The sequence below is a fragment of the Micropterus salmoides genome, unplaced genomic scaffold, assembly GCF_014851395.1.
Source record: "Micropterus salmoides isolate LMB-PRFRI ecotype aquatic unplaced genomic scaffold, ASM1485139v1 Ms_hic_scaffold_7, whole genome shotgun sequence".
NCBI classification, from domain to species: Eukaryota; Metazoa; Chordata; class Actinopteri; order Centrarchiformes; family Centrarchidae; genus Micropterus; species Micropterus salmoides.
The window spans coordinates 15,352,626-15,378,565 of record NW_024044459.1 but is presented as its reverse complement, the minus strand read 5'-3'; the positions used below and the strand labels follow the sequence as shown (position 1 = coordinate 15,378,565).

The 25,940-nt window shown below is 39.5% G+C and overlaps 2 protein-coding genes across 2 annotated transcripts; one reads left to right on the top strand and one right to left on the bottom strand.

The window, feature by feature from the left end:
- Positions 1-286: 286 nt before the first annotated feature.
- Positions 287-12,939, top strand: LOC119892169 (selenocysteine insertion sequence-binding protein 2-like). Its single transcript, XM_038704310.1, has 18 exons — positions 287-565; positions 1,015-1,136; positions 1,251-1,422; positions 1,511-1,586; positions 1,733-1,947; positions 2,058-2,142; positions 2,240-2,334; positions 4,167-4,319; positions 4,459-4,548; positions 4,977-5,075; positions 5,263-5,395; positions 5,552-5,715; positions 6,940-7,069; positions 7,189-7,366; positions 7,463-7,683; positions 8,909-9,063; positions 9,203-9,392; positions 9,606-12,939. Exons 1-18 carry the CDS (start codon positions 557-559, stop codon positions 9,731-9,733), a joined length of 2,415 nt encoding a protein of 804 aa, XP_038560238.1. The 5' UTR covers positions 287-556; the 3' UTR covers positions 9,734-12,939.
- prlrb (prolactin receptor b) lies at positions 12,609-25,667 on the bottom strand. The gene is made up of 9 exons (XM_038704311.1): positions 25,505-25,667; positions 23,413-23,501; positions 23,178-23,310; positions 17,615-17,784; positions 16,519-16,685; positions 16,176-16,317; positions 15,979-16,075; positions 15,817-15,886; positions 12,609-15,707 (listed from the first exon to the last, which is right to left on the bottom strand). The coding sequence occupies exons 2-9, from the start codon at positions 23,486-23,488 to the stop codon at positions 14,907-14,909; spliced, it is 1,656 nt and encodes a 551-aa protein (XP_038560239.1). The 5' UTR covers positions 23,489-23,501; positions 25,505-25,667; the 3' UTR covers positions 12,609-14,906.
- Positions 25,668-25,940: the final 273 nt, after the last annotated feature.

Sequence of the window (25,940 nt, the reverse complement as noted above, 5' to 3'; positions counted from 1 at the left end):
GAATGATTTCTTTTAATGTAAAGATTGTACAACAAGGTTTTCAATTACCTTTATTGCAGTGGTGGAAGGTAATGAAGTACATTTACTCAAGTACAACTTTGAAGTACTTTCACTCCATTATATATTTTTACTCTACTGCATGTGTCACATAAAAACAAATGATCTAACTTTAAAATTAAAGGGAATTTTTACTGATTAATTGACCGACTGTACCGAGTGTTATTTGAGCTTGCTTTAAGATAGTTAAATGGGGACATGTCTCATGTCTGCAAGACATTGACATGAACAGAAAGACATTTGTGTTCAGTTGGTGTTTGTAGCGTTTGAAAAGTTGATTTGTTAACGCTGTAAACCAGAGGATGTCGCTGTCAGCTCTCCACACACTGTAAACACCATCTGTTTCAGTTCAGCTAGCTGCTAACTTACTGTTATGCTTCGTCTGGCCAACACACAGCTGCGGTAGATAAATGAAGCACCGTTGTAACAGGGAGTTTGACAACACGGGAGAGATCGAGGGAACATGCGGACATGTGACTGCATATAGGAAAACCTGAAAATGGACAAGGTAATTTGCGAAAAATAACGCTCCGGTTGTCTTTTTAGCTAGCTAGTAAGTTAAGCTAGCCAGTAACGCTAACTGAACTAAGCTAGCTAACTTTTAGCAAACTTTCGCTGTTTGAAACCTGGAGGTAATAGATTACACAGCAGTTTTGACCACACCAATTAGCTGTTGGGCTTGACGTTGTGTGAAACAATAAGTTACATAAAAGTTACGACCATGTAACTATAGCTAGATGTTGTTAATTTGAGCTAACAGCTGAATAATTTAATCGTTAATTAACGGTACTAGAATCACAAGTTGAGCTTAACACATTTCGTCCACAACGTGATCAGATAGTGTTGAACTAACTGTGGCATTAACATTTCATGGCTTCACTTGAACTGCAGCCAGTAACGTTACTGTCAAAGGTCGTTTTCCAGCAGACTGTTGATGACAGTCTTTACTTTCCCCAGGAGAGCAAACTGACATCTGCTGCCCAGTCTCTTGTCCATAAACAGCAGCGAAGACAGAGAAGAGATCCTGCAGAGCCAGCCTCGTTACCAAATCCATATGTGACTGACCAGAGTTTAAGAGGGTAGGAGGATAATTACAGACCGAGACTTTTATCTTGATCAAATTAATCAATCACTTGACCTATTGGCCCGAGGCACCAATATCAGGCCCCTTATTTGTGTGAATGTATGTTAAGGAGCCGGTCTGGTCTGAGCCCAAAGCAGAGTCCATCAAATACAAATGGAGGGCCAGTAGGAAAAGTAGGAGCTGTGTCCAGGAGTCATGGCTACAGCAGCAGCCGTCCTGTCAGAGAGACAAGTGAGGATTTCCTGCAGAGGGACAGGCCCCTACGGGATCCACAAGCAAAGGTTGGTTTCCTAAATTTCCAGCAGAATAGATAAAACAAACATTCTTCATTAAATTAATTTAATTTACTATTTTTTTCCATCTCCACAGGCTTCAAAAAGCAACAATGACTCTCCTGTTAAAGGCAGACTAATGGGCAAGAGCTCACTGGATGCACAGAAAAAAGGTAGATGTCACTCATGGCATTGTTAGCTTTTCTCTGATTGATGCCTGGCACCTCAGCTCACGGATCCTGTTTTTTTTTTTTCCTGCATACAGTTTCCCTCACTTTTATTCATTTTTCATCAAGTTTTGATTGTGATTGAACCACAGGTTTTAGAGGTACCAGGTCTGCCCCGAACTTTGCAGGGATGTCCAAACCAGCACAGATGGATCTGGTCCCATTCGAAGTGAAGATATCTGATTTCCCAGAGTTGGCTGGTGTTTCGCTGGGCAAAGCAGGCCCTCCTCCGGTTCAGAGAGAGTGCTGGGGTCCGACTTCTTCATCCTCAAGCCCTCTAACGCAAACATCTGCTTCTCCCTGGAGGGTGAGCTCACCTAAATATCAGATGTGATATTGTGTAGTTCACTGTGAATGATTCACTGACATTGAGTTATACTAATACATATGTTACTTCTGTAATTTTCTATTGATAAGTCTGGCAGGAGAGGATCCCCATCACAGCCTGACCCCCATCAAACTGCCACTAATCCTAAATCGGATCCCTCTGCTGCTTCACCAGGTAAGTGAAAGTCTCTGTAATCATCCTTTTAATGACAATAAGGCAGTGTTAGTAATATTTTGAATATTGAGTGATTTTTATTTGTTTTTGTGAACAGGTCAACCATTGATGACTTCCTGGGCTAATGTTGCCTCTCAGCCTCCAAAGAAACTTGTCCCTAAAGAGAAGATGATCAGCAGCAGCCACGTGCAGGTTAGGTTACATGTTTGATTTAGACTCTCAGCATAACACGTTAATGCTTACAAGGTATCTACATGTCTTGAAAAGTCTTACAGCCATGAATGCAGTTCTCTTTTTTTTTTTCCTTTTTTTTTTCTTTTTTTTAAAAAGGCATTGGAAGATAGCGATGAAATGATTACAGATTTTGTTGGTACGATTATAGGAATTACCACAGTTTCACGATTATTATGCATTAAATAATTTCACAACACTATTAATTACTTAAGTTGATTTTTAATATTTAATTACATTAACAATTAATATGCAACATAATTTGTAAGTAGTATTAATATAAGAGAAATATTAACTTCATTTATACCCCCAGGGGAAATTGTTATTGAGTAGGTAATAAACTGAACTGTTATTCAACTCCCATCTATACATATAAGTTTTAGTGAAAATGACAGAAAGAAATTGAGAACATCTCTCATGGAGTGTTATTAATAACTGAAATGCAGTTGATTGGTAGCCTATAGTCCTGAAAGTCTATAAGCTCCTGATGTTATGTTAGTGTTTTACACCTGGCAGCATTTTCTCCACACACACAGGAGAAGACAACATGATGTAACGTTAAATGTTCAGTGACTGAAGGTCTTGAGAGGGCTATGTTCGCTGCTAAGCTCGCTGTGTAGTGCGCATTGCTCAACGCAGCAACAGCCCGCAGGCAATGGCGCAAGCCATTGGAAAAAAAATGGGCCTCATAGAACAGCGGTGCTGTTGTTACGGTGGGTCTGAAAGGTTACATGCTGCTTTGTTTGTTACATTGCATGTAAAGCTCGACTCTCACCACTACGGCTTCAATTGTAAGTGACACGTTTTTCCGCTTGCCACGTGATTTAACCCCGTCATTATGGATTACCTTTAGTTGGGTGTGCAAGCAGCAACCTTTTAACGGCAGGTTTTTGAACAGGTGATCCGTCACCTCTTAAATTACTGGTCAGTCTTGGTGTAAATGCTCCCACACTGCTGACTACAGCAGTTTCTTTGGTGGAAATAAAGCTTCACAGTTTGGTCCCTCTACCATAGTTTAGCCAGCGTACAGTAGTAGCCTCCATGTCTCTGATAAGCACGGCACTTTAATCTGGTGCACTGCTCGTGTAACTTTCGTTTTGTGCAAGTTGCAACAGTTTCGTGCAACAGAAATACTCTGTGTAGCGGAGCCTTTACGTAGTTAAGTTTATTCAACAATAAAATTCAGGTTCTGTATGTCAACTATATAAAATGTTACAGTTGAGTTTACTGAAACTGTTAACCAGGATTTCACAACTTTATCACTTTTGGATTTTCCCAGGGATAACAACTGAACTTAGAAGATTTCACTCATAAAAACGAGTACACAGACCCTCCACAGTCATAAAGGCAGTCGTCATGGCCAACTAGGGTTGTTGCATATTATTTCACAACTTAAAATCACCATCAGTCAAATGTTGATAAAACAAATCTTTGGCTGTTTAGGCTATTAAAGTTACCAGTTACTTTTGTGGTTAATTAAATGTAGATAAACCTCGGTCATTACATTACATTAAGTCATTTAGCTGATGCTTTTATCCAAAGCGACTTACAATTACTATATATGTCAAAGGTCGCACACCTTTGAAGCAACTAGGGGTTAAGTTTCTTGCTCAGGGACGCATTGATTCCATCAAGTCATGTAAAAATGGAAGTGCTTCATTTGTGTGTCATCCTTTCACAGGGGCCTTTCACAGGGGCCATGCTAATCTTCTCTGTATTGATTCCGCATGTCATGTTTTACTGTGCTGCCATACGTTAAACGTTTTCTGTCCTTTCATTTTGCCTCTTGTCAGACGGAGGAAATGGCTGCACAGCAGGAAGAGGGAGCCCCGGGGAAGAAGAGACGGAAGAAAAAGAAGAAGAAGGTTAAAGGTGCTGACGAAGACGCAGAAGCTGAGTTAGAAGGCAATTTTTCAGTAGTTTATCAGGAGCCTCCAAAATTTGAGGTAAATTGAGGGGGAAAATTTTTATTTTTATTCAGTTCAAAAGCAAAACCGCTTCAAAAGCATTTTTTTAATTTTGAAAATAAGTTTGGCTTTATATGGGGTGGAAGATGATTTTTTGTTTGTCTTTTTGTCTTGTCAGGATGAAGAGGAGTTCCCTGGTTTGACTCTTGCTTTAACTGGGACTGATAGATTGATAACAAGCAGCAATATCGCAAAACTATGCAATGAGGTATGTGCCATTAGTTATTTCTCCGCCCAGATGTTTTCACATAATAATTATAACGTGTTCCATTTACCTCGGAAAAGTTGGAGGTCGAGTTGAGCGCGTTCCAGTAGAACAACAGATTTAACTTGGAAAACCAAGATATATGCCTCTGGCCTTTGTTGACAATATCAAGTGATTTAAAACGCATTACTCTGCATTTTGCACATACAAACACCGTAGACAGGACTGTGTGTATGACTGATTTAATGAGACACACTCGGAAATTCTGACTTCCCATGTCAAATGGAATGCACCATTATATTACTCTGTATTTTAGATTTCACTGAAGTGGAGGAGTGGAAAATACAAATGTGGGGTCAGAAGAGTGTCATTCAAATTAATTACAACAATCTAAACCTGGGTTGTTGTTTTTTCTTTGTTATTTTTTTCAGGAAAACCAAAGAGAAGGTGTTAAGCATCAGTTTGCTGACCAAACCAAGGTCAAATCACCTGCAGCAAAAACTCCCACAGAGACAGCTAAAAAAGCACAGGTTTGTATTTATCTCTGACATTTAAATAGATTAAAGGGTTGGGCCGATGGACAACGCCATCGCCGATGGCTTATAGATATCGCCATGTAGACATCGCCCTACCCTAATTGATTATATTATCCTGGAGAAAAACAAACATAAATTGAGCCTGGTGTTGTACCCCTGTTCTTGGTCTCCTGCTTTCTAGAAAGCTGAAAAGGTGTCTGGGAAGAAGAGCAAAGTGCCTGTAAAGCTGGACATTGGAAACATGTTGGCCGCCTTGGAAAAGAAACAACAATCTCAAAAAGCCAAGCAGGACGCCAAGCCAGTCATTCTCTCAGGTGGGTGATGACCTCTGATACAATGGGTTCCTCATGTCTGTCTCCTAAATGTAATGCCATTCTTGGGACTTTGCGTACTGATCTAGAGCCGTTGTTGAAGGGAATTAAAAACTAGCCCAGAATAAATAAGTCCCTTTTAAAATGATCTCTTTGTAGTTGGTGGAGGACTACCTGTTGTCCAGAAGCAACCATTAATCCAAAAGAAGCCCTGGCAGCAGGATAAAATTGCACACAATCCCCTGGACTCTACCAGCCCTTTGGTGAAGAAAGGCAAGCAAAGAGAGGTGCCCAAAGCCAAGAAACCCACTCCTCTCAAGAAGGTAAGTCACCTCACGTACTCTGAAATGGGAGACAGTTGTGGCCCAAAGGTTAGAGAAGCGAGCTTGTGACCGGTTCAATCCCCGAACCGGCAGGATAAAATCTGGGTGTGGAAAGTAAACCAAGCAGTGCTTGCCCCCCCTCATATACCACCACTGAGGTGCCCTTGAGTGGAGCTGCTTAGTGGCCAGCAGACCAGGCTGCGGTTGGCGGGCAGCTTCCAGGTGTGAATGTGATCAGGGTCTTCCTGCAAAAGAGAGGCTTCCTCTCAGTGAAGCTCCCCTGAATAAATAAAGGTTTAAAAAAAAAACAAATGCAGATGCAAGATTTTGAGTATAGTGAGTAGACATGGCATGCCCCCCGGAAGAAAAGTTTGTACATCTAAAAGTTAAATGCATTAATCTGGTATGGAATGACCGCAAAGTCAATTTATTTATTTCTTTCCAGCAAACCAGAGAGTAAAGTAGATTCCCTAACTTCTTTTTTTTCTTTTCTTTTCTTTTAATGGAAACATGTAACATGTTTACACTTTATGTGAATATAATCCTATAAATTTTATTTCCATATGGTATATATGTTGTGTTAACACCTATTTTGAAAACTAGATGTTGTGTATCCTTGCGCTAAGGTCTCCAAGTCAGAGGCATTTTGATAAAGTACACTGTATGCGGTGCTCGTATCGCATACAATTAACGTAAGACTTCATAGCCTCTCTTCCGGTAAGACTCTCATACTGCAACACTTGACTTTCCAAAGAGAGAAACTTTCTAAAGTCATTGACCCTGCCTGTCAACTTGCTCTGGTCCGTGTAAGTGCGTTTACCATTTAGGCTCAACCACTTGTGCACTCCAAATTTAGGTGCGTCTAGCTTCACCGCGTTCTTGCAAAGGAGTGACGGTGGATACACTGACAGCTGTTCAAACCCTTAGTTAACGTTACCGTACTTACCTCAAACGATGTGTCCTCAAAAGAAAAGCGGTTGTCTCTAGTCGGATGCCAAAGTGAGTGAGCATGTGAGCTTACAGCAGCGGGGAGCAGCGGTCAAAACACGGCATTAGAGGTTTTCTAACGTTGTTGTGAAAAGTGTAAAAATATTTTTGGTTATTTTTTAAACTGTGGCAGGCCGCCATGGTCTTGGTGATGAATGGGAAACACTGTACACTACATCTTGTTAAAATGTATTTCAGTGGTGCAGCCTTGTTAGTTTATTCCTGTCTGATCTTCAGGTCATTTTAAAAGAAAGGGAGGAGAGAAAACAAAGACGTTTGCTGGAGGAGAGAGGGCTGCTGCCTGAAAATGAGTTCCAACCTGCTAACGATGCTGCAGAAGAAGAGCAGTTTGACACAAATGCCACAGGTCAGAGCAAGCACGTGAAACAGTAGAATAAATTTGAGTAAACACAGCGGTCAAGAGATTAAGGAAATCTTTAATTATAGCTAATATTTGATCTGTATTTTGCGGTTCTGAAATCTCAGATGAGGTTGGTAGTCCTACAGAAGAACTTGATAATCAGTCAGAGTTTAATGGCACGAACCAGATGGTGAAAGACGGTGATGAAGAGGTGGACAAAGACGAGACCATGGAGCATCACACCACCTCACCTGTGCCCTCCCCGGCCAGTCGACCCAAAATCCACAGCAGAAAGTTCAGAGAGTAAGACGGCACCATGTTTCAATAAGAAAACATTTTAATCTCTCAGAATTGAATGTCATTTTGCTAACTTGAAATGTAAATCGTTGTACATGGCAGCTATTGCAGCCAGATGCTGAGCAAAGATGTGGATGAGTGCGTGACAGCTCTGCTCAAGGAGCTGGTTCGTTTCCAGGACCGCCTGTACCAGAAGGACCCCATGAAGGCCCGCATGAAGAGACGGATCGTGATGGGGCTCAGAGAGGTGCTGAAGCACCTCAAACTCAGGAAGGTCAAGTGTGTCGTCATCTCACCCAACTGTGAACGCATTCAGTCCAAAGGTATTGCGTCCTTGTGAGAGTTTCACAGTAGGGAATTTATTTTAATGGAACCTTAGAATTGTTTTCTCTTTCTTTGCGCCAGTCTGTACTGTCTATATCTCATGAACACAGTCATGTCCTTGATCTGTGGATAAGTGGTCAAAAGCGGATGAGATATTGTACAACATTACATATTGTAATGTAATTACAATTGATTTTAATGTGGTTGTTTGTTTTTTTTTCTACCTTAAAAATCATGTGAATGGGATTTCTTGTAGGAAAAGTAAACAGCTTTATATATTTTGTTTTATTAATCTGCTGGTTGTTTTTTAATATTTTTCTATAGAATACATTTTTTAGTCTATGAAATGTTAAAAGTGAATTCTTAGATCCCATGGGTGGTGTTTAAAATTGCTTTTTTTTTTTTTTTTTTTTTTTGTCTGAGCAACTGTCCAAACAAACTTTCTGTAAATCCACTAACTGTTTCTGAACTACTGAAAATGTCTAGCTCTAGCTTGTCTACCATTTCTACTCAGAAGCCCCAAAAACAATAGTTAAAATAGCGAAATCTCTTTTGGCAAAAAACCTGCAGCCTGATTACAGTGTGGGCTAGAGGTGACAAAAATGTGCCGCCTTATTATAGCTGGTGAGGAGGCTTGCGTCGTCATATTTATTCAGAGTTTTCAGATTTATCCAGCCCAGAGAGCATTTTGAACAGGTCTGTGGTGAAAGTGACAGCTTTGTGTGGATACGTGGCCAGCAACAAAAGAAGCTTCAGTGTCAGATTTATCCAGCTAAATGTGTACATAGTCTGACCATGCCAGTTTTTGCAACGTATTACTCATTTACAAATTTAAACCAGGGAGCAACGAGGTCGAACTGAAAACAGAGTGCTTAAAGCTAAGGTAGGCAATTTATTCAGAAGCATTTTGTTGTATTTGTTAAAATCCTCTTTACATCCCGGCAGCAATCAATAAATCAAATGCTCATAAAACCAGTTACCAAAAAAATCTGGTAACTGTGGCTGTCACAGGACTGTAATGAGCCTACTTGGCTGCACTCTGCCTCATTGTGCATGAACATGTGTTTTGGGGGAGAGGCTGTGTTGGGCGGCCTGAAGGGAATGGGTGGGATTCATTCGGTTGGATATTTTCATATTTTAGCTCTTGCTTGTTTCTCAAACGTTGCTTTCCCCAGCCCTAAAACCGTGATACTGACAGTCATACAAAAATGTCGCCTTTCGCAGGAGGCCTGGATGAGGCTCTTTACACCATCATCGACACTTGTCGTGAACAGGGGGTGCCATTTGTGTTTGCCCTCTCCCGGAAAGCTTTAGGTCGCTGCGTCAACAAGGCAGTGCCCGTCAGCCTGGTGGGCATCTTCAACTATGATGGTGCACAGGTCGGGCTCATGTTCAGCAACAGCACATACTAATCACCAATAAGACAGAAATGAGCATTAATGTTATTACAGTAAGTAAGATTTTTGACTATTGAACATATTTCATACAACCTGAAAACGTTGTCCTGCTTACCCACAGGACCTCTATCACAAGATGATCGAGTTGTCGTCCGAGGCCAGGAGAGCCTATGAGGAGATGGTGTTGAGCCTGGAGCAGACAGGTCGGGTGGAGCAGGCGGAGAACACTGAGGAAGAGCTGCAGATCAGTGGCCTGGCTGATGAGGCTGAACCCAGTCCTGACGCCACACAGCCAGAGGAACCAGAATACAGTAAGTTACTGTACTGACCCAATATTTATGATACCTGCTCTTTTAATTAATTGGTCTGTGAAATGGAAAACCAGGTTAAACCAGGTGAAGGCTGTAATTTAGTGACTTGACCAATTAAATCCACTTTAAGGGAGATGTACTTGATACAGTAACAGATGTCACCACTGAAACTGAAATAAAAATCACAAAATGTAATTTTTGTATTTCTTCTAGTAAAAATTTGGAAGAAGATGTTAGAGAAGGATTGCAACCACAAATTTCTAAACTTTGAGGAGCAGCTGAGCTCCATGCACTTGGACAGTGAATGCACTGAAAACACTGACGAAGATGAGAAGGGCTGACGCAGCGGCAAAGCCTTTCATGCCTAAAACAGGAACCCACTTGTGCTCATCACCAGCTTGGAAGAAACTAGGATGCAGATAGAGAGCAATGCGAGGTGCTCTGCTGCTTTTGGTTCTGGGGATTTTGTCAGGAAATTAATAATTTTGCTAATAGTTTGTAATGAATTATGAATTTTTATTTTTTTTCTGAAAAGCTTAAGTAATATTTTTTTGTGTTTGGTTCAAGATAATTAGGCAAAGCTGTGTATTTTAAAAGTGTGTGTGTGTGTGTGGATTATAAACTGAAGAGGTTAACCACTGATTTACTGGGACCAAACCAGTCACTTGAAGAGATCCCACAATATGAATTTTCAGACAGGTTTTTGAACATAGAGGATGTGCATGGGTTTATGTACTGAATGTGTGTAGAATATCAGCTAGACAGCACTAAGAAACTATCAGTATGTTGATTTGACTCTATGTTATGAACTTCTGCCCTGGAGCCATTATGGTACATTTTGTTTTTCTCATATCAATTAAGTTCAGTTTAAAGTATTTTTCTGCCTTTTTTGCCTTAATTTGACCGGCACATTACAGAGAGGACAGGAAATGAAGGGAGTGAGAAAATGGAGAACGTCCAACAAAGGGCATTGCATTGTTACATGGGCAGTGACTGAAGTGAGCTCAAATTAGAACCAATTTGATTTTAAGCTTGTGAAATTATGGCTTTATATCAACCTTTGAAAAACTGTGTGTGGGGGGGGGAACTGCGTTCATGTTTGTGAATGTAGAGAAGATTTATGGAATGTTATTGCGTAAAGTTCCCGCACTTAACATGACACTGAAGCTACACATGCCCACAAACACCCTGCTTTTGTTTGTTAAAGCAAGGCCAAAGTAGACAGTTTGAAGACAGTAGTTTGCTTTGCTGTTAATATCCAAGAAAACAACATATTAAAGCAGTTCATACTTTCAAGTTATTATAATATTTGGGCCATCAGACGTCAATCAATCTGCAACTTTGGAAATGCCACTACTGTATTAAAGTTTTAGATTTCTTTTGTGCATTTCATTGCCTTGTGGGAGAATAGTGTTAATCAGCAGCACACACGCAACACAGATTTATTTACTTGTTCTTAGATTTTTTTTTATCTACAACTATAAATCTTTCCTACACACTTCACAAAGGGAAGGGTGGTACACAACCAGATACTTCCGGATTATTTCTAAACATAATTTCACAAGCTCAAAATCTTACTGACCCTTATTTGAACAGAAAGTCTTATAAACCTGTAGGCCACCTTGACGCGTGATGCCTAGGTTCAATTTAGAGTTAAAAATTAAGCCATGCTGCTGCTTTGCATAAAAAAATGAAATCCTTTTTAACATGAGCAAGACAGAACCTTGTTTATCCTGATTGCACTACATAGTAGTGCCTGTGTTTTTCATTTGCCTGACACTACCAAAGTACTACACAATATCAGTAGTACTACCTGTGATTAGGTGTAAATGGTAGCATTTGATTTTCTTGTAAGAAGAAGAACGGCAAGATAATGTTAAAGAAACATTACCTGCTGTTAACTGAACTTGGTTGAAAAGTTGTTCAGGAGGAGTTTTCTGTTGTCCGACAGAGGAAAAAGAAATTATAAACTGGCATAATGATAAAACAGGACAAATTACAGTAATCTGAAGTGCAAGGTGACAGTTACACGTAAAAAGAAGCAATAAATGGGCAAGATAAACAGTCAGAATTCAGCAGAATTCAGATTTTAGAGAAGTGTCTTATGATTATGACCTATGAGGACTTAAACACTTGCAGATATCATTGCGAGGTAGAAATTGCTAATGTAAAAAGTTATGTTGTGGAAATGTGTAATGCCGGATGTGGTTAAAAAAAACAATGTTTCAAATCTTAGGTAAAGTGCAGAAATAGTAATTATTGTAATTGGAAGTTGGTATGGGATTGTGCTCATGCAAGGAGGGCCTGATCGCATGATCAAGTCTGCCTAAAATATGTCTTTGTACAAGGAGGAAGAGGATTGTTAATGGACTGTTTTTATGGTAGACATTTTGACATGTTACAAGAGGAAAAGCACAGGTGTAACTAACAGCATTCATTATGGCTGCTTTCCATTTAATCGTAAGGTCGGTTCCAGGGTCACAGTGTTAGGACACCTAAATGAAACGGAGCCATCATTAATGCTAGTAATAGCACCGGTGCTTTTCCTGCTAGGATTGAAGTCAAAATGTCTGCTGAAGTCTTACATTTCATGTGAATCTTACAGCAGACGTTGAACATTTTGGGAAATATTCTCATTCGCTTCCTGGGTCCAGGCTATTTCTTAGGTCTGATCAGTTGCCAGGCATTTAGAGAGACACCAGGAAGTTACTGAACATAACTCCCCATAAAATGACAACTTGTCACTTTTACTCTTAGAATTTTGGTACAGATAAAATAAAACACGTTAAATAGCAAACTTTAGGTGGATTTTGTTACTGTCAGTCATGGTCCATGTTTACAGTATTTGTGCTAATTTAAGCTAATCAGCAACTGTAGTCTTTATTTACCATACAGAAAAGTGACAGGAATTCTCATCTAATTCTCCACCAGAAAGCGAATAAGCGTATTTCCCAAAACGTTGATCTAATCCTGTGGTTCAGTAAATTCTGTGGAAATAAGAGACCAACTGTGAAACAATAGGAATTTAGAACTGCATGATGCAAGGCCTAATGTTGTAAAGGTATATTTTTTGATTCAGTTTTTTATAAATCCTTAAAACTCTGTATGTTAGATCGAGCATAGACATATTTCCTAGGAGAATGGAGATACAAACAATACATTTTTGATACATTAATAAACAGATGATTTAGTTGTATGTTAAATAGGAAATACAAATCACAGGAGTTTTTTAGTTTATTAATTTTCTTCAAACAAAATCAGTGTTAAGTGTAATTTGCATAAAGAGGACAAATGCAGTGTACTTTTAGTGAGTGTGTCATTCATATACAAGAGGAAGAGTAGTGGACAGAATGCGCTTCCCTGATGCATCCCAATATCACAAGGGGAGAGTCTTCAAAACAAAAATCTATAATCAAATCACTTGATATGTTTAGATAAACGTTAAGAAAAAAAGGAAAACTGGATATTTTTGTCATTTTAAATGATTAACATTTGTCAGTAGATTGCAATAAATCATTTTGATCTGAATAAAGAATTTTGAAAAATATTTGCTATATCTGAAATGTTCAATTTACTCAAACATTTAGTTTATTTTGGGTTAAAGAAAAGAAGAGAGATGAGATAACATTTAAAACCATACCTCACACATAGACCAAAAATGCATCTTTACTCTTCAAGCTTCTGTCGTTAAACTGAGGCAGCAGAAATAATCCTGGGTTTAAACTGCATTTTGCAAAGTGCTGTTCAAGACCAGGCACAGTGCTTAAAATGTATGATGAACAAACATTTTAAAATGCTCTATCTTTGTTTCTATAACACAAAAACACTAAGCCATCACCTGTGTTAACATATTTGGATGATCTTAGTACTCTCCTTAAATAGTAATTCCCTGTAGTAATTGGATCAATGTTTCCCTCCCTCTCCACCTCAATCTGATTTGTGGTGAGCGTTCTGGTGCTAAATGGCTGCCGTGCATCACCCAGGTGGATGCTACACATTGGTGGTAGTTGAGGTGAGTTCCCCCTACTTCACTGTGAAGCGCTTTGAGTATCTATGATAAAGCGCTATATAAATGTAATTCATTATTATCATTATAGATGCTAGATAATGATTTATTTTTAAATCCCTTGTATACTTTGCATGTGAAATGTTTAATCCCAAAATGATGTTTAAAACTAAAACTGGAATATAATTTATTAGCAATTTCAAACTCCTTCAAAATAATGAATCATTTGTGATTTAAAATGAAACAACTAAGAAAATTTATATTTTCAAAAAAGATAGATCCTGTGTACATTTTGGAATGAAACGCAGTATGTAAAATGAGTTATTGAACGGTCATTCATTTTAAAAACCTACTTTTGTAAAGTATACAGTATGTTGCAAAATAAATAAAATGTTTAGCTGATTAGACTGCTAAGATGTTTGTGTGGTCTGTTTATTTTTGTTCAGATAAATCTTTAGTTTAACTGGATCAAATTAAACACATCCCAGATAAACCAGATTGACCAGAATTTACCTGAGGCAAAAACAACAGCCTGCACAACCCTTATGTAATCATTTCATCACCAACTACTCTTCCAAGGATAAATCTGTTCACATTATCACTAACACGTAATCTGTGTAGCCAAACTTAATATAGCTTATTCCTTTGTGCTGTAGAGCTTGTCCAACAAGAGGCTGTACTTGGGCACATTGTGCTTTGAGCTAAATTCATTTTAGCACAAAGTCCAGCTGAGGCTGATGAGAATGTCATTAGTCTTGCAGGTATTTAGCCAACAACCAAAGTATTACATAAACAAATTGAAATTGTGACCTAATGATGGCTGTAGAGGAAAAATCAGGATTAAGTTTTTTCTCTAGGGACCTTGAAATATATGTAGCAAATTTCACAGCAATGCACTCTGTAAATGTCAAGGTATTTCACTCAAAACCACAAATGTCAACCTCATGGTCGCATGAGAAAAAGTCCTAAGACCACCTAAGTCATTCAGTCAGGGTAATCCATCCCATACTTTTTGAGACATTTCACTTGCAACAAAACATGTCAACCTGCTGGTGGCGCTAGAGGAAGAGTCAGGAGATCCCCAAAGTAATAATAAGGATATATCACCTGGGAAACGTGAACGCCAGAACAAAATTTTGTGCCAATCCATCAGCCAGATGTCAAACTATTTCACTGAATAATACTAGAGGGAAAGTCAGAGGATCATCAGTGTCATTCAAATTTATCCTCATGAGACCTTGAATGTCTCTAGCAAATTTCAAGGCAATCCAACCATGGTGGCCACAAATGTTTACTTCATGGTGATGCTAGAGCAAAGGTCAGGAAATCACCAAAGTCAGTAGGATTCATCCTCTTGTTACCATGAATGTCGGTACAAAAAGTCACGACAATGCACCCGATAATAATGACAACAATATCGAATATCCCCAGCTCTTTTCTATAACTCAACAGTAAATCACTGGGGACATATGTCTCTTGTATTTGGAAACTGCATATAAAACAAAACTTTACATTAAAGGTGGTGCAGGAACAGTATCTACATATCCGCTTTCGGTGCGTTCTGTATTGGGTCCAGTAACACAAGGATTTCTTGGCTTCTGAGGGGGACAGTCTGTGTAGTGGTTACCCTTATCTCTACAGGAAATGTCGACTGACACATTTTGTTTCTGCAGGAAGACCATGTTGTCACTGTCCACCTCTTTCACCCTGCTGTAGTCCTCTGAAATGTTCTCTTGTCTCTGATCATCCATGTAGCCAGAGCTGTTAAGTGGGACATTTTCTTTCTTGAGGAGGAGAATATTGTCACCGTTCACCTCTTTCACTTTGCTGTAGTCCACCTGTTTCACATGTCTCTGAATATCCACGTAGCTGCTGTTTGCGAAGGGTTTGACGGCGTTCTGATGATCCGACGGACTCTGATCTGTTGCTTCTGTGTTTACAAGGTTTAAACTTGGGCACTGCTGTTTCTGAGTAGGCAGCAGGGGTGGCACCGTATTAGATGAACTTTCTCCTGACAGAGACGTATTGCTTTTTAGAAAGTTATCCTTTTCATTCTTTCTTTCCTCGGCCTTCTCCGTGTCACTTTGGCTGGCAGTTGACTCCTTACATTGGATTTCGGAATCCAAGCAGAAGCCAGCGGGAATAATCAAGCTTTTCTTCCTTTTTTGAGAATTTGAGGGATGTGGCAGTAGTTCTTCGTCATTCTCAGTCACAATTAGGTAGTCCTCTATCTGGTCTTTCCAGGTCACCATAAGAGGAAAATCCTGGTTGATGATCAGGGCATTGAGAACGTCTTCAGATCGTCCGCTCTGGAAGGGTTAAGTTGGTTTAATTCAGTACATTATGACTTTACCATTGTTATCAAGTCCAAAGCAACTTTTTGGATATGTTGGAAATACAATTCAGATGCAGTTTTACCTTGAGAAGTTGAACATCCACACCTCTTATCTTTGGACCAGGAACAGGGGGCAGAACACACTGCTTCACACTGGCGAACAAAAGAAAGTCGTGAGTCAAATGATCGTTATCAACCTGACTGTATATAAAAAAGCTTTACATTTTTTTGCAGGAGATACGTACCGTTTCCTCTTCATGAACAAGATACATATTGCTGCAAGAAATGGAATTGCAAAGAGGGTGGAAACCAAAAGCCAAAAGGGTCTCTCAGTCTGAAGATCTAATTAATTTCAAAAAGAAGGCATCTTTTAATGATTGTTCGTAACAGATGCCACCTCATTATTAAGCCAAAGATGGAGCAAAGAGCTTCTGAGACTTACAGTTGGGGATTTTAACACAGGTAGAGTTGCTCCACTCGCTCCAGAAGCCATGGTCTAGTCTACAGCGCACCTGAACCTCATACACCACCCCAGGACTGACGCTGTACAGGCTGATATGGGTTTGTTTACCCGACATGTACTCCTAGAGAAAGAAAAATCACCTCGTACCCAGGTTAAGTTCACATTTTGGTGAAACAGTAGTTGCAAATACATGTGTTTTACCTGAATTAGTGTTTCACATGTGTTTGGGACCCGTAAAGGGGGTAAAAACAAAGTTGTAATACCAATGTGGAAGATACTGTTTATGTGCAAATGAAAAGAGTTGAGAACACTTAAAACTGACCTTCCACTGGTCGCTGTTTTCTTGTTTGACTCTTAGTTCATATTTAATGGTGACCCAGCCAGACTTGGTGTCTATCTTATGGGGACGCTCCCATTTGACATGGAGACATGGACTGTCCTCTCTATCCTCCACCAGCAGCGTTACATTTTCAGGAGCATTGGGCTTCACTGTTGAGCACAGATAAAACAAGACTCAGGGTCCACGGCCACACTCACGATGGATGGATGGATTATCTCAGAGGATCTGCAGCAGCAAAGTGACATGTGCTATAGCCAGCGTCTGTGTTTAGTCTCACACATGGGGGCTCGTGAAGAAGGTCCTTGGACACCAAAATGTCTTTAGAGAGTTGTAACAGGCCACACAGGAAATACTTAATTTCACTAATATGTCTTAAATATTTGATCTGAAGTAAGTTTAGATCCCTGGGACAAAATCAAATGCAGTGTAGTTACTTTTGTTCTATTTACATGGGACAGTACACTGCTCCAAATGTAGTGTAAGTACAGTGCACGGAGATCACATGCCTGCATAACCAAACAAAAGATGTGAAATTTGATCTGAGACAACGAGTTTTACACCGGGCACAAACCAGTTCCGCCTCATTCTGTTCACGTTTTCATTTGTGCCTCGTGCCTGTCAGTCAGTACTTTTCCATTTATTACTCCGCTCAAGAATGCTGCACGGCCAATAAAACTACCAATCATTAGCTGAATCAATACAGATAATTTTCTGCTAACTTTTACTCTGATGAATACATAGATCTAGTAGTTTTAAAGTGTATCGCTCCTAGTCTGACACAAAAACATTGTTGAGTTAAGCAAATTATGCTGTTCCTAATGAATATTAACAATATGTAGAGATGTTTTCTTTACTGAAATCTTCTTCAGTTACTGTCTTTGTTTTTCTGCATTTTGGTTTTCTCACTTGCCTTCCTTCATTCAACTACAAATGGCAATGTGTTTATTATAGCTCTAATTTTAGAAGGTTGCACATATTACAAGTAGGAGGCACATCTGTGTCAGTGAACAGGAATCAGAACATACTCACTATCTCTCTCCTGAGGGTTGATTCATTCATCTGATCTAAATCAACTTACCAATTTCCATCACTTCCATCTTAAAGGGGTCTGAAGTGGCATTCCCAAGGGCATTGGAGGCCACCACTGTCAGGCAGTAGTCGACCCAGATGGAGGTGTAGTTCTTGTCAAAGAAACAGGAGTTCCTCCCTTCCGACCGGTAGTCCGGACACTCGTGTGTTCCCTCCAATCTATGCGTAGACAAAACAAGACCTTTACTAACAAGGATATAAGTCAACACTGTGCTGTGGGCAGTAAATACATGTTGGCAATTAATACACATGAACAGGTGTGATATCCACATAGTTTCCTCACAGACCACTGCAACATGATCCCAAATGTCATCTTCTAAGAATAATCTTTTCATTTAATGACATCTAAGGATACGTTCTGACAAGTTTTATGAACCTGAAAGATGTCAGGGAATTTTGTCAAACCATACAGAAGCATTCACATTGAATTTTAAGTTATAAATGAAATATAAATGTCACCAAACTTGACATTTTATGCATTATTAAAACTGAGTTTTCAGCTCTGTGAGGCTGTACTTGTTCACAGATAAATGCTAACATCATATGGCTAACTTGCTGATGTCTAGCAGGTATAATGCTAAGCATGTCCACCATCTCAGTTTGGCGTGTTATCATGCTAACATTTGCTAATTAGCACTAAACACAAGGTACAGCTGATGGGAATGTCATTAGTTCTGTAGAAGTATTAGACAAATCAAAATGTTGACCTGATGGTCAAGTCAGGGGATCAACAATGCCATTTGGATCCAGCCTCAGGGGGCCTAGACTATACAAAATGTCTGACAATTCATCCAGCAGTAGTATTTGAAAAGTCTTAAACTATAAGTATTTGGATGATTTCTAGGAAATGCGGCCTTCTCCTTCATAGTCGATCTGGATGGTGACTACTACTGGAAATCTCTTGATAATGGCACAACTTGGATATTTCAGCAATCACAAACTACTTAAGAAGGCTGAGGAATTTTGCGATGCCCCAGGGCCCGGACGTTAAGTCAGCACTGCAGCTCAGTAGAATACTACAACTCAAATCTCACCAGATGGTTAAGAAAGCTGGGAAAATGTTGTTCGCCCGATATTCACAATTGTTGGTAATCACCCAACTTTCTGTGAAACCGTTGACTAGGCAAAGACTGTTTACATCTGCGGGTTGCTCCTGTCCCATAAACATAGTCCACATAAGTGCAATTCAAAACAAACCAAAGGGATCCCTGCCTGGACTTCTCCTGTCTGAAGTGCGTTGATGCGATGAGTTACACAGTATAATAATGAACAACATGCGGACATGGGGACATTTCAGACTGTAGATTACTGCACAATCATGGAGCTCCTGAAGGGGTCTCCACCTGGCCTCAGAGGGCCTTGGATTCTGTGGTTGAATGGGGCTAGAGATGACATGGTATGAAATTTTCATTTTGTGATTCTATAGTGACCAAAATGATCACGGTTGTCAGTTTTTTTGCGGTATTGTTAAATGTGCTGAAAGTGTTCAAGAAAGTGTTTTACATATACAATTAGCATTATTGTGCACTTTTTGTTTGCATAAGCATTAAAATAATAATATAGGCAATACCTTATGTGAACATATGAAAACCATAACAAATGTGCAGTAACATGAAAGATGTTATAAAGTTATCAAGTATATGCAGTGACCCCAGGCACAATTGACATAAAAACAGAGGAGGAGTCTTTCATAGGAGTCTACAGCGTTTCTCATGTTGGAACACTTACAACCATTTCGACAACTGCCGATTTAAAATAAACAAAATATGATGGTCTATGTGGGTTACTAAATTATGTAACGTGTTATCATGTCCAATGGGCGACTAGACACACATTGCATATACCGCAACACAACGTGTAGAGGTTTTACAAGAGTAGGTAACACTGAGAGCTTCAGTTTACAAGCTTTTAGCAAGTTACACAGACAAACTATGACATTTTCCGCCATTCCAAAGTCCCCACATCATACATTAAGCTAAAAGTTAACTTACCTTTCATTCGCTATAAAACAATTTGCTGCGATCAAGTTTCCCTCAGCACTCTTATAAAAACCAAATTACAACCACACGTCAGACTTAGCCCTCTGAGAACTAGGCTGAAAAATGTTGGGAGTGCTAACTGTGTATGAGAAAGCCCATGCATCCATTGTCAACCGCTTATCCTGCGTACAGGGTCGCGGGGGGGCTGGAGCCAATCCCAGGGCCACACATAGACAGACAACTAGTCACACCTAAGGACAATTTAGGCTATCAATCAACCTAGCCTGCGTGTCTTTGGATGGTGGGAGGAAGCTGGAGAGAACCCACGCAGACACGGGGAGAACATGCAAACTCCACACAGAAAGGCCAGGGCAACCGGGGTTTGAACCCACGACCTTCTTGCTGTGAGGCAGTGCTAACCACCGCACCACTGTGCCGCCCATGCTAGACAGTATTTACCTTGTTTTTACAATAATAATACTAACCGTCCAGAATTTTCCCGCGGTTTATCATTTGACCAGTAACCATTTCATCCCTAATGGGGAACAGGAGTTTTCACTAGAAATTAATGGAGCTAATACTATAGATTTTGTAATCAGTGCCAGGGGGAGGACAACATCCTTTCTACTCCATCTCCAACAGTTTCTGGACCAAACATCAGTAGTCTCCACCTTTAAACTGTTCTGAGTTCAGATATCTGATTTGTCATGGGATACCCACATCAAGTATATAAGCTCAAAGACTCGGCCAAGGATCCATTACCTCAGTGTTGCCAAAAGAGCTGTGCTCCCATGTGATGTTCTAAAACAAATATACTTGACCTTCAGTTGTCCTATCCTTGAGTATGCCAGACCAGTTTGGGGTGGGCTGACAAAAGGCCTCTCCGAGGCGCTGGAGAGGGTACAGAAACCATGCTGCAGGATCATCGGCATTCTGTCTTCTTCTCTTCCATCCCTGAGTGAAAGGCGTGATGAGGCCACCCTGTGCACCCTCACCAACATACTCAAGGACAGGTCATCCCCCCTGCAGCCTCACCATCCACTTACTCGCTTCATTGGCTCAGGGAATTTGTTTGTGCCCATGTGTTGAACCAATAGACATGAACTTTCCTGTATTTTCTAATTTTCATGCTTTTGCTTATGATGCTGAGTGCTGCTGATGTTTGACACATCTCAGGATTCACTGTTTAATTAGAAACATAGTTTTTATGGCGCTGTACCCTGCCTCGTCAAACTTTAATAAATTAACTTGAAACTATTAGCATTTTGCCCGGGGCCAGGACAAGTGAGGGTCAAACAGGTGAAGCGTTTGAAGTCTGCAGGTTTACTTGCACAGCAACAAAGATTTGTGCTCAGCTGACTGAGCACAAGTGTGTGAACAAAGGGGCTGGTAGTTTTCCACTCGCCTGTCTAGAACGCTACACTGACAGCTCAACAACAACAGCTTTCCACTGTAAATGATTGCAGTAAATTTACAGTAAGATTTCAACAGCATTAACCTGATATTCTTTAAATACAGTGCTTTATTGTATGAAAGAAATATAAAGTTTGTTAAATTACGCTTCATTAACCGTTTTTGTATCGGAACTATACAAGAACTATATATATATATTTATTGCTAATTAACCGTCCAAAGTATCTTAAGTAGCAGTATTATCCAGTATTTTTTGCATTTTGGAGCAATTTTACCTGAATTGCACACGTGAAGCTGGATCCATTCATTTCTTATATAACCCCATCTTTCAATCAATCTTATTTCATTCATAAATTGGTGCAAAGTCTGTCAGTGATGTTTCACTATCAGCTTGCTTGCGTCACTGAACACGATCGAGGAAGGATTCAGCAGCTGGCTACAATTTCATATACGATTGCCTATTAGTCAGACAACACAAGGAGCTCATTTTAAATTTCTACATATCTAAGTAAATGTGTATTTTGCCAGTGAATTCATGAAGCATAATTAATTAATGAGAAATGAAGTGGTAGAGAAGATTTGCCTTGCTGTAACTTGTTTAAAGTGTGGTTGCTTTTCGCAAACTTGTATTAATTACATTAGCATGAGTCTGCTTGATAAAATGATGACGGGACAGTAAAGGCCACAGAGTAGAAGCTGTTTGTGTATTAGTTGAACTATTGACTGTTCACTTGTATTTTGGCTTGTTTTATTCACCTGTTTCTCTGACATTATAAATGTACCAGACTATTTTACCGCTGCCCTACTGATCATAGTTAGTACTTGCCTGTTCATTTAAGATGGTGATCTTACTCACTCACAAGAGAAAGTCTGACTCCCCCTTCCAAACTCTCACTCTTATATTGTTTTTTATTCTGTCAATCATTATTTTGCTCATGACATCTCTTATTCTCACACCTTGTATTGTTTCAGTCATGCTCTTTGTTGCTGTTATTTGTGTTCTGTTTCTGAAACTACACATACGACAGTCTGAAGTTGAGTTCAGGGCTTGGGGATATTGTTTCTTTGTGTGAAGAGAAGTTGCAGTGAAATTATTTTGGAACTCATCTCTCTCTCACATGCACAGGTCTTCCCATGCTGGATTGAGACCTGGTTTCTTCGAGTGGGCCATAAGTAATTCACTAACTCACTCCCTGGACTTTGGCACCTAAGCATGTGCCTTGAGCCTGAACATACAGTTCATATTTGGACATAATGCACCATGTCTGGTGGTGTTCACTGAATTTTAATTTCAATTTTAACTGTTTTGACAGACAGCAATATATTGACATTTTCATTTTGTATTTAATGTTTTATTTTATTTTTTTTGTTTGTTTTTTTTACATTTGTGTCAGTGATAAATGCCTTCAGGCTGGGCAATAAGTTCAGTGTATTCACGTTACATGATATAGGATGTAGCATGTGAAGTTTCCAAAATCATGTTAAAATAAAAAGTAAAGTGCAATAAGAAGGGTTTTTCCCCTCTCATGTTGTGATTACATCACAACAATCACTCTTTTCTTCACTCACAAAGAACATTTTGTTATGCTCTGTGCTTGCAGACGGCTTTGGACAGACTGACATGTGTATAAGCTGTCAGTATTAATTTAGGTTTAATAAAAAAATAGGTTTATTACAATGTATATAAAAAAGTACAAATAGTGCATTAAAACCAATTAAACTGTAAAAGAAAAAAACAGCTACATAATGTATTTTTAAAAAGTCAGTTAAGGTCTGTGAAAGTAATCAAAATCAGTTCATACTGTATTTTTCATTAACACTACAAAACTGTTCATTTTTGTGTCAGTTAGAAAATGATAATTTTACAATAACTTAATTGCAATCCTGTGGCCAGCTGTTTATACTGGAAAAGTTTTAACACTGTACTCTCACTTGCTCTCAGTGTTGGTTATAAATTTATCAGAAACTTGGGGCATCTGGTGGCCTCGTGAGTAAGACGCATAGTGATTGAAACGCTGGTTCTATTCCAGCCGAGGACCTGTCTCTCTCTCTCCCTCACTATAATTCTGTCTGTATCTCCACTGTGACCTTTTAAAAAAAAGGCAAAATGCAACAACAAAAAAAAGAAAATTAAATTAAAAAAATCTAAACCTGACTGACCTTTCTCTCTCATAAAAGAGGCGGTGTGTGGTCGGCAGCCCTCCATCGGAGCCTGGCTCCCACCAGCAGGTGAACGTCTCCTTCTCAGGGGACCTGCAGCCGAGCAGGACTGGTTTCCCTGGTGGAGACATGCCTGGCAACACATGTTTTTATTTTTGTATTTTGAGTGAACCGGTCCTTTAAACAATGTGTTGTTTTTGGCCAAAGACAATGTCATACAAGCCTGTCAACTTACTGTTGCACTTTACAGCTGCAGACAGCAACAAGAGCAGAACCAACCCAACATCTCTCCTCATCCTGGCACAAAGCATCACGCTGTGTACCCTGAAACACAAAGTGACGTCACCAACATGCGGTAAATTAGATGGCGTTAACCTGTGGCTTGGCTGCAAGTCTTGTTTTTACCTTAAACAAAAAGATATGAAGGGAAAACAACAAGCACAAACCAATAACTGTTTGTGCGTGGACTGCTGACTTATAGCCTACAAGACATCTACGGGCATCACATGCTGTGGAAAAGCGTGGGCCTATGTGAGAATTAACATGGAAATTAGGGTTTGACTGAGAGCAACATACGACCCTTTCATCTGCAACATCAAAAAACATTTGAGGGTTATAAGTTAACAAAGTTGGATCAAAGGTGAGGAGCAACTGGTTTCAAAGTGGAACTGGATTGATTAGCCAGAAAAGGATTATGATATACTGGTCGTACTGTGTTCAAAGCTTTAAAACAAAAATGAATATACAGTTCAGGAATTTAATTCAGTCATAAATGATTGATTGCTGGGGATAAATACTTCATCGCATTTTGTTTGTTTAACTCATCCAACCTTGTTGCTCTCTGAAAAACCCCCACATGGACTGAATTTTATGAACTTCCTTATTCCTGGGAGCTTATCTTCATTCAGATCCACTGACTTTAAAGATCCTACTCACAGTGCACAGACTTCTATAACACCGGCCCCAGTGACAAAACTACTAACATGCATGCTTATTTGCCTCAGAGTCCTTTTCTGCAGGTTTTTGAACTGGATGTTGACTGATTAACAGAGTGAGCACTCGGCAGACTTATGCTGCCTGGTTGAAAACCCCAACAACTTTAGGATATCTGCCTCCCTGCTCAACGGTGAAATCCTTTATGCAATTAGTCACCTGAAGAGGTGTGGGAAAGCATCCTCCAATGGCTTTCAGCCTGTAATTTACAGGTTGCCACAAAGGGGTTACACCTATTCACAGATTTTTTCCTTCTTGTTTTGTACAGTAACCACAGTGACAACAAGCTGGGTTTCATCCTGCGACACCGCTAACAAGTTTTAACAGGATCGCTTGAGCAAGGCGCAATCTGGACGCTTATTTCTCTATGTTCTAAATAAAATAACACCTAAATATTCAGCTATACACTCAGACCAACCAGTGTGTCTGGGGTAATACTATTTTATATGTAATATTATTTAACATTTTATCTGCAGATTACTTTTTTTATTCTCACAGAAACCAATAACTTACAATCATTATTTTAACAAACTAAATTACTTAATAAAAAATATTTTCTTTAATTTGGTGCTACATCAGAAACAAAAAGTAGCACTGTTTAGGTAGCTAAATGTAAGTCACTACAACACAATCTCTTGCTGAAAATTACATCATACATTATGCTGATTTGCACCCAAACAAAAGAAAAATCAGAATATCAAAGATACATGCTGAACAGATACATTCTGCACTGTTAAAGTACTGATCCACGTTGTACCATGCATTTCAAATGTTACTGCAATATAGCTTGGGTGAGTAGGCCTACACAACAAATATGAAATTGTATAACATCATAGTCACCATTTATATAAACTACCATTTTTATTGTCGCGGAAAAGCAACTGATAACCTATAATAATCTCCATTAATAATTTAAGCGATTTAACAACAAAACAATACTGACTCCAGTTAGCCTACCTTTTAAGGTATTTCTCTTATTTTTTTTTCTGTTGTGGTGGACAAAATAATAGAAAACCCCTCCCCTTTTTCATGAAATTGCAGTACAAACTTTGTTTGCAATACATTATACCGTTACTCAAGGGTAGTAAGTCTGCTTAATGCATATTACTACACAGTATTGCATTACATGGCACAACTAACTAAGGTGTTGATGTCTTCTTTCAGTTTACCTACCTGCGAGCACACACACACACACACACAAACACAACAAAACGAAACTCAAAGAAAAACTGCTGAACATTAGGATACTAGTTTGAAACGCATTTATGCCAACAGCTTTTAAGTAGTTTTAAATTAAACAAATAAAGGTTAAAACAGCTCTGGTGTTCACTCACCAATTTGGGACGGGTGTGTCGACCTTCGCTCTTTTGTAAATGAACTACATTTAACTGATGTTGACCAACAACACAGGAAAAGAGTAGCCTTCTTCAGTCATGACATGACATTACTGACGACCTTCTCACACCTGGCAACCGGTGCGTCTGACACCTCAGGTAGAATAAGATATGAGGAAGAGAGGTGTCCCCTGAGTCATGAAGGGGAGGGCTTTGTTGTCGACACGACCTGACACCTTGGTACGGCCTGAGAGCGCAGCCGAGCGGGACGTCTCTCTTGTGCTTGATTTCATCTTTCCCCAAAAGAAATCTAAACGTTCACTTACAGTGGCTCATCTTGATGCATAAACAACCTTTGGCAGAGCCGCTGGTATTACTTTCTTCACAGAAGTAGACCTTTTGTCTTGAAGCAAACTGTAAGTGTTAGCAAGTAAGG

Coding starts and splice junctions, on each gene's coding strand:
- LOC119892169 (XM_038704310.1), top strand. Junction 2,143..2,239: donor TCCCTCTGCTGCTTCACCAG/GTAAGTGAAAGT, acceptor TTTTGTGAACAG/GTCAACCATTGATGACTTCC. Junction 7,684..8,908: donor TGAACGCATTCAGTCCAAAG/GTATTGCGTCCT, acceptor CGCCTTTCGCAG/GAGGCCTGGATGAGGCTCTT.
- prlrb (XM_038704311.1), bottom strand. CDS start 23,488: ATGCTTTGTGCCAGGATGAGGAGAGATGTTGGGTTGGTTCTGCTCTTG. Junction 16,686..17,614: donor GATGGAAGTGATGGAAATTG/GTAAGTTGATTT, acceptor TGTGCTCAACAG/TGAAGCCCAATGCTCCTGAA. Junction 15,708..15,816: donor TGGATGTTCAACTTCTCAAG/GTAAAACTGCAT, acceptor TAACCCTTCCAG/AGCGGACGATCTGAAGACGT.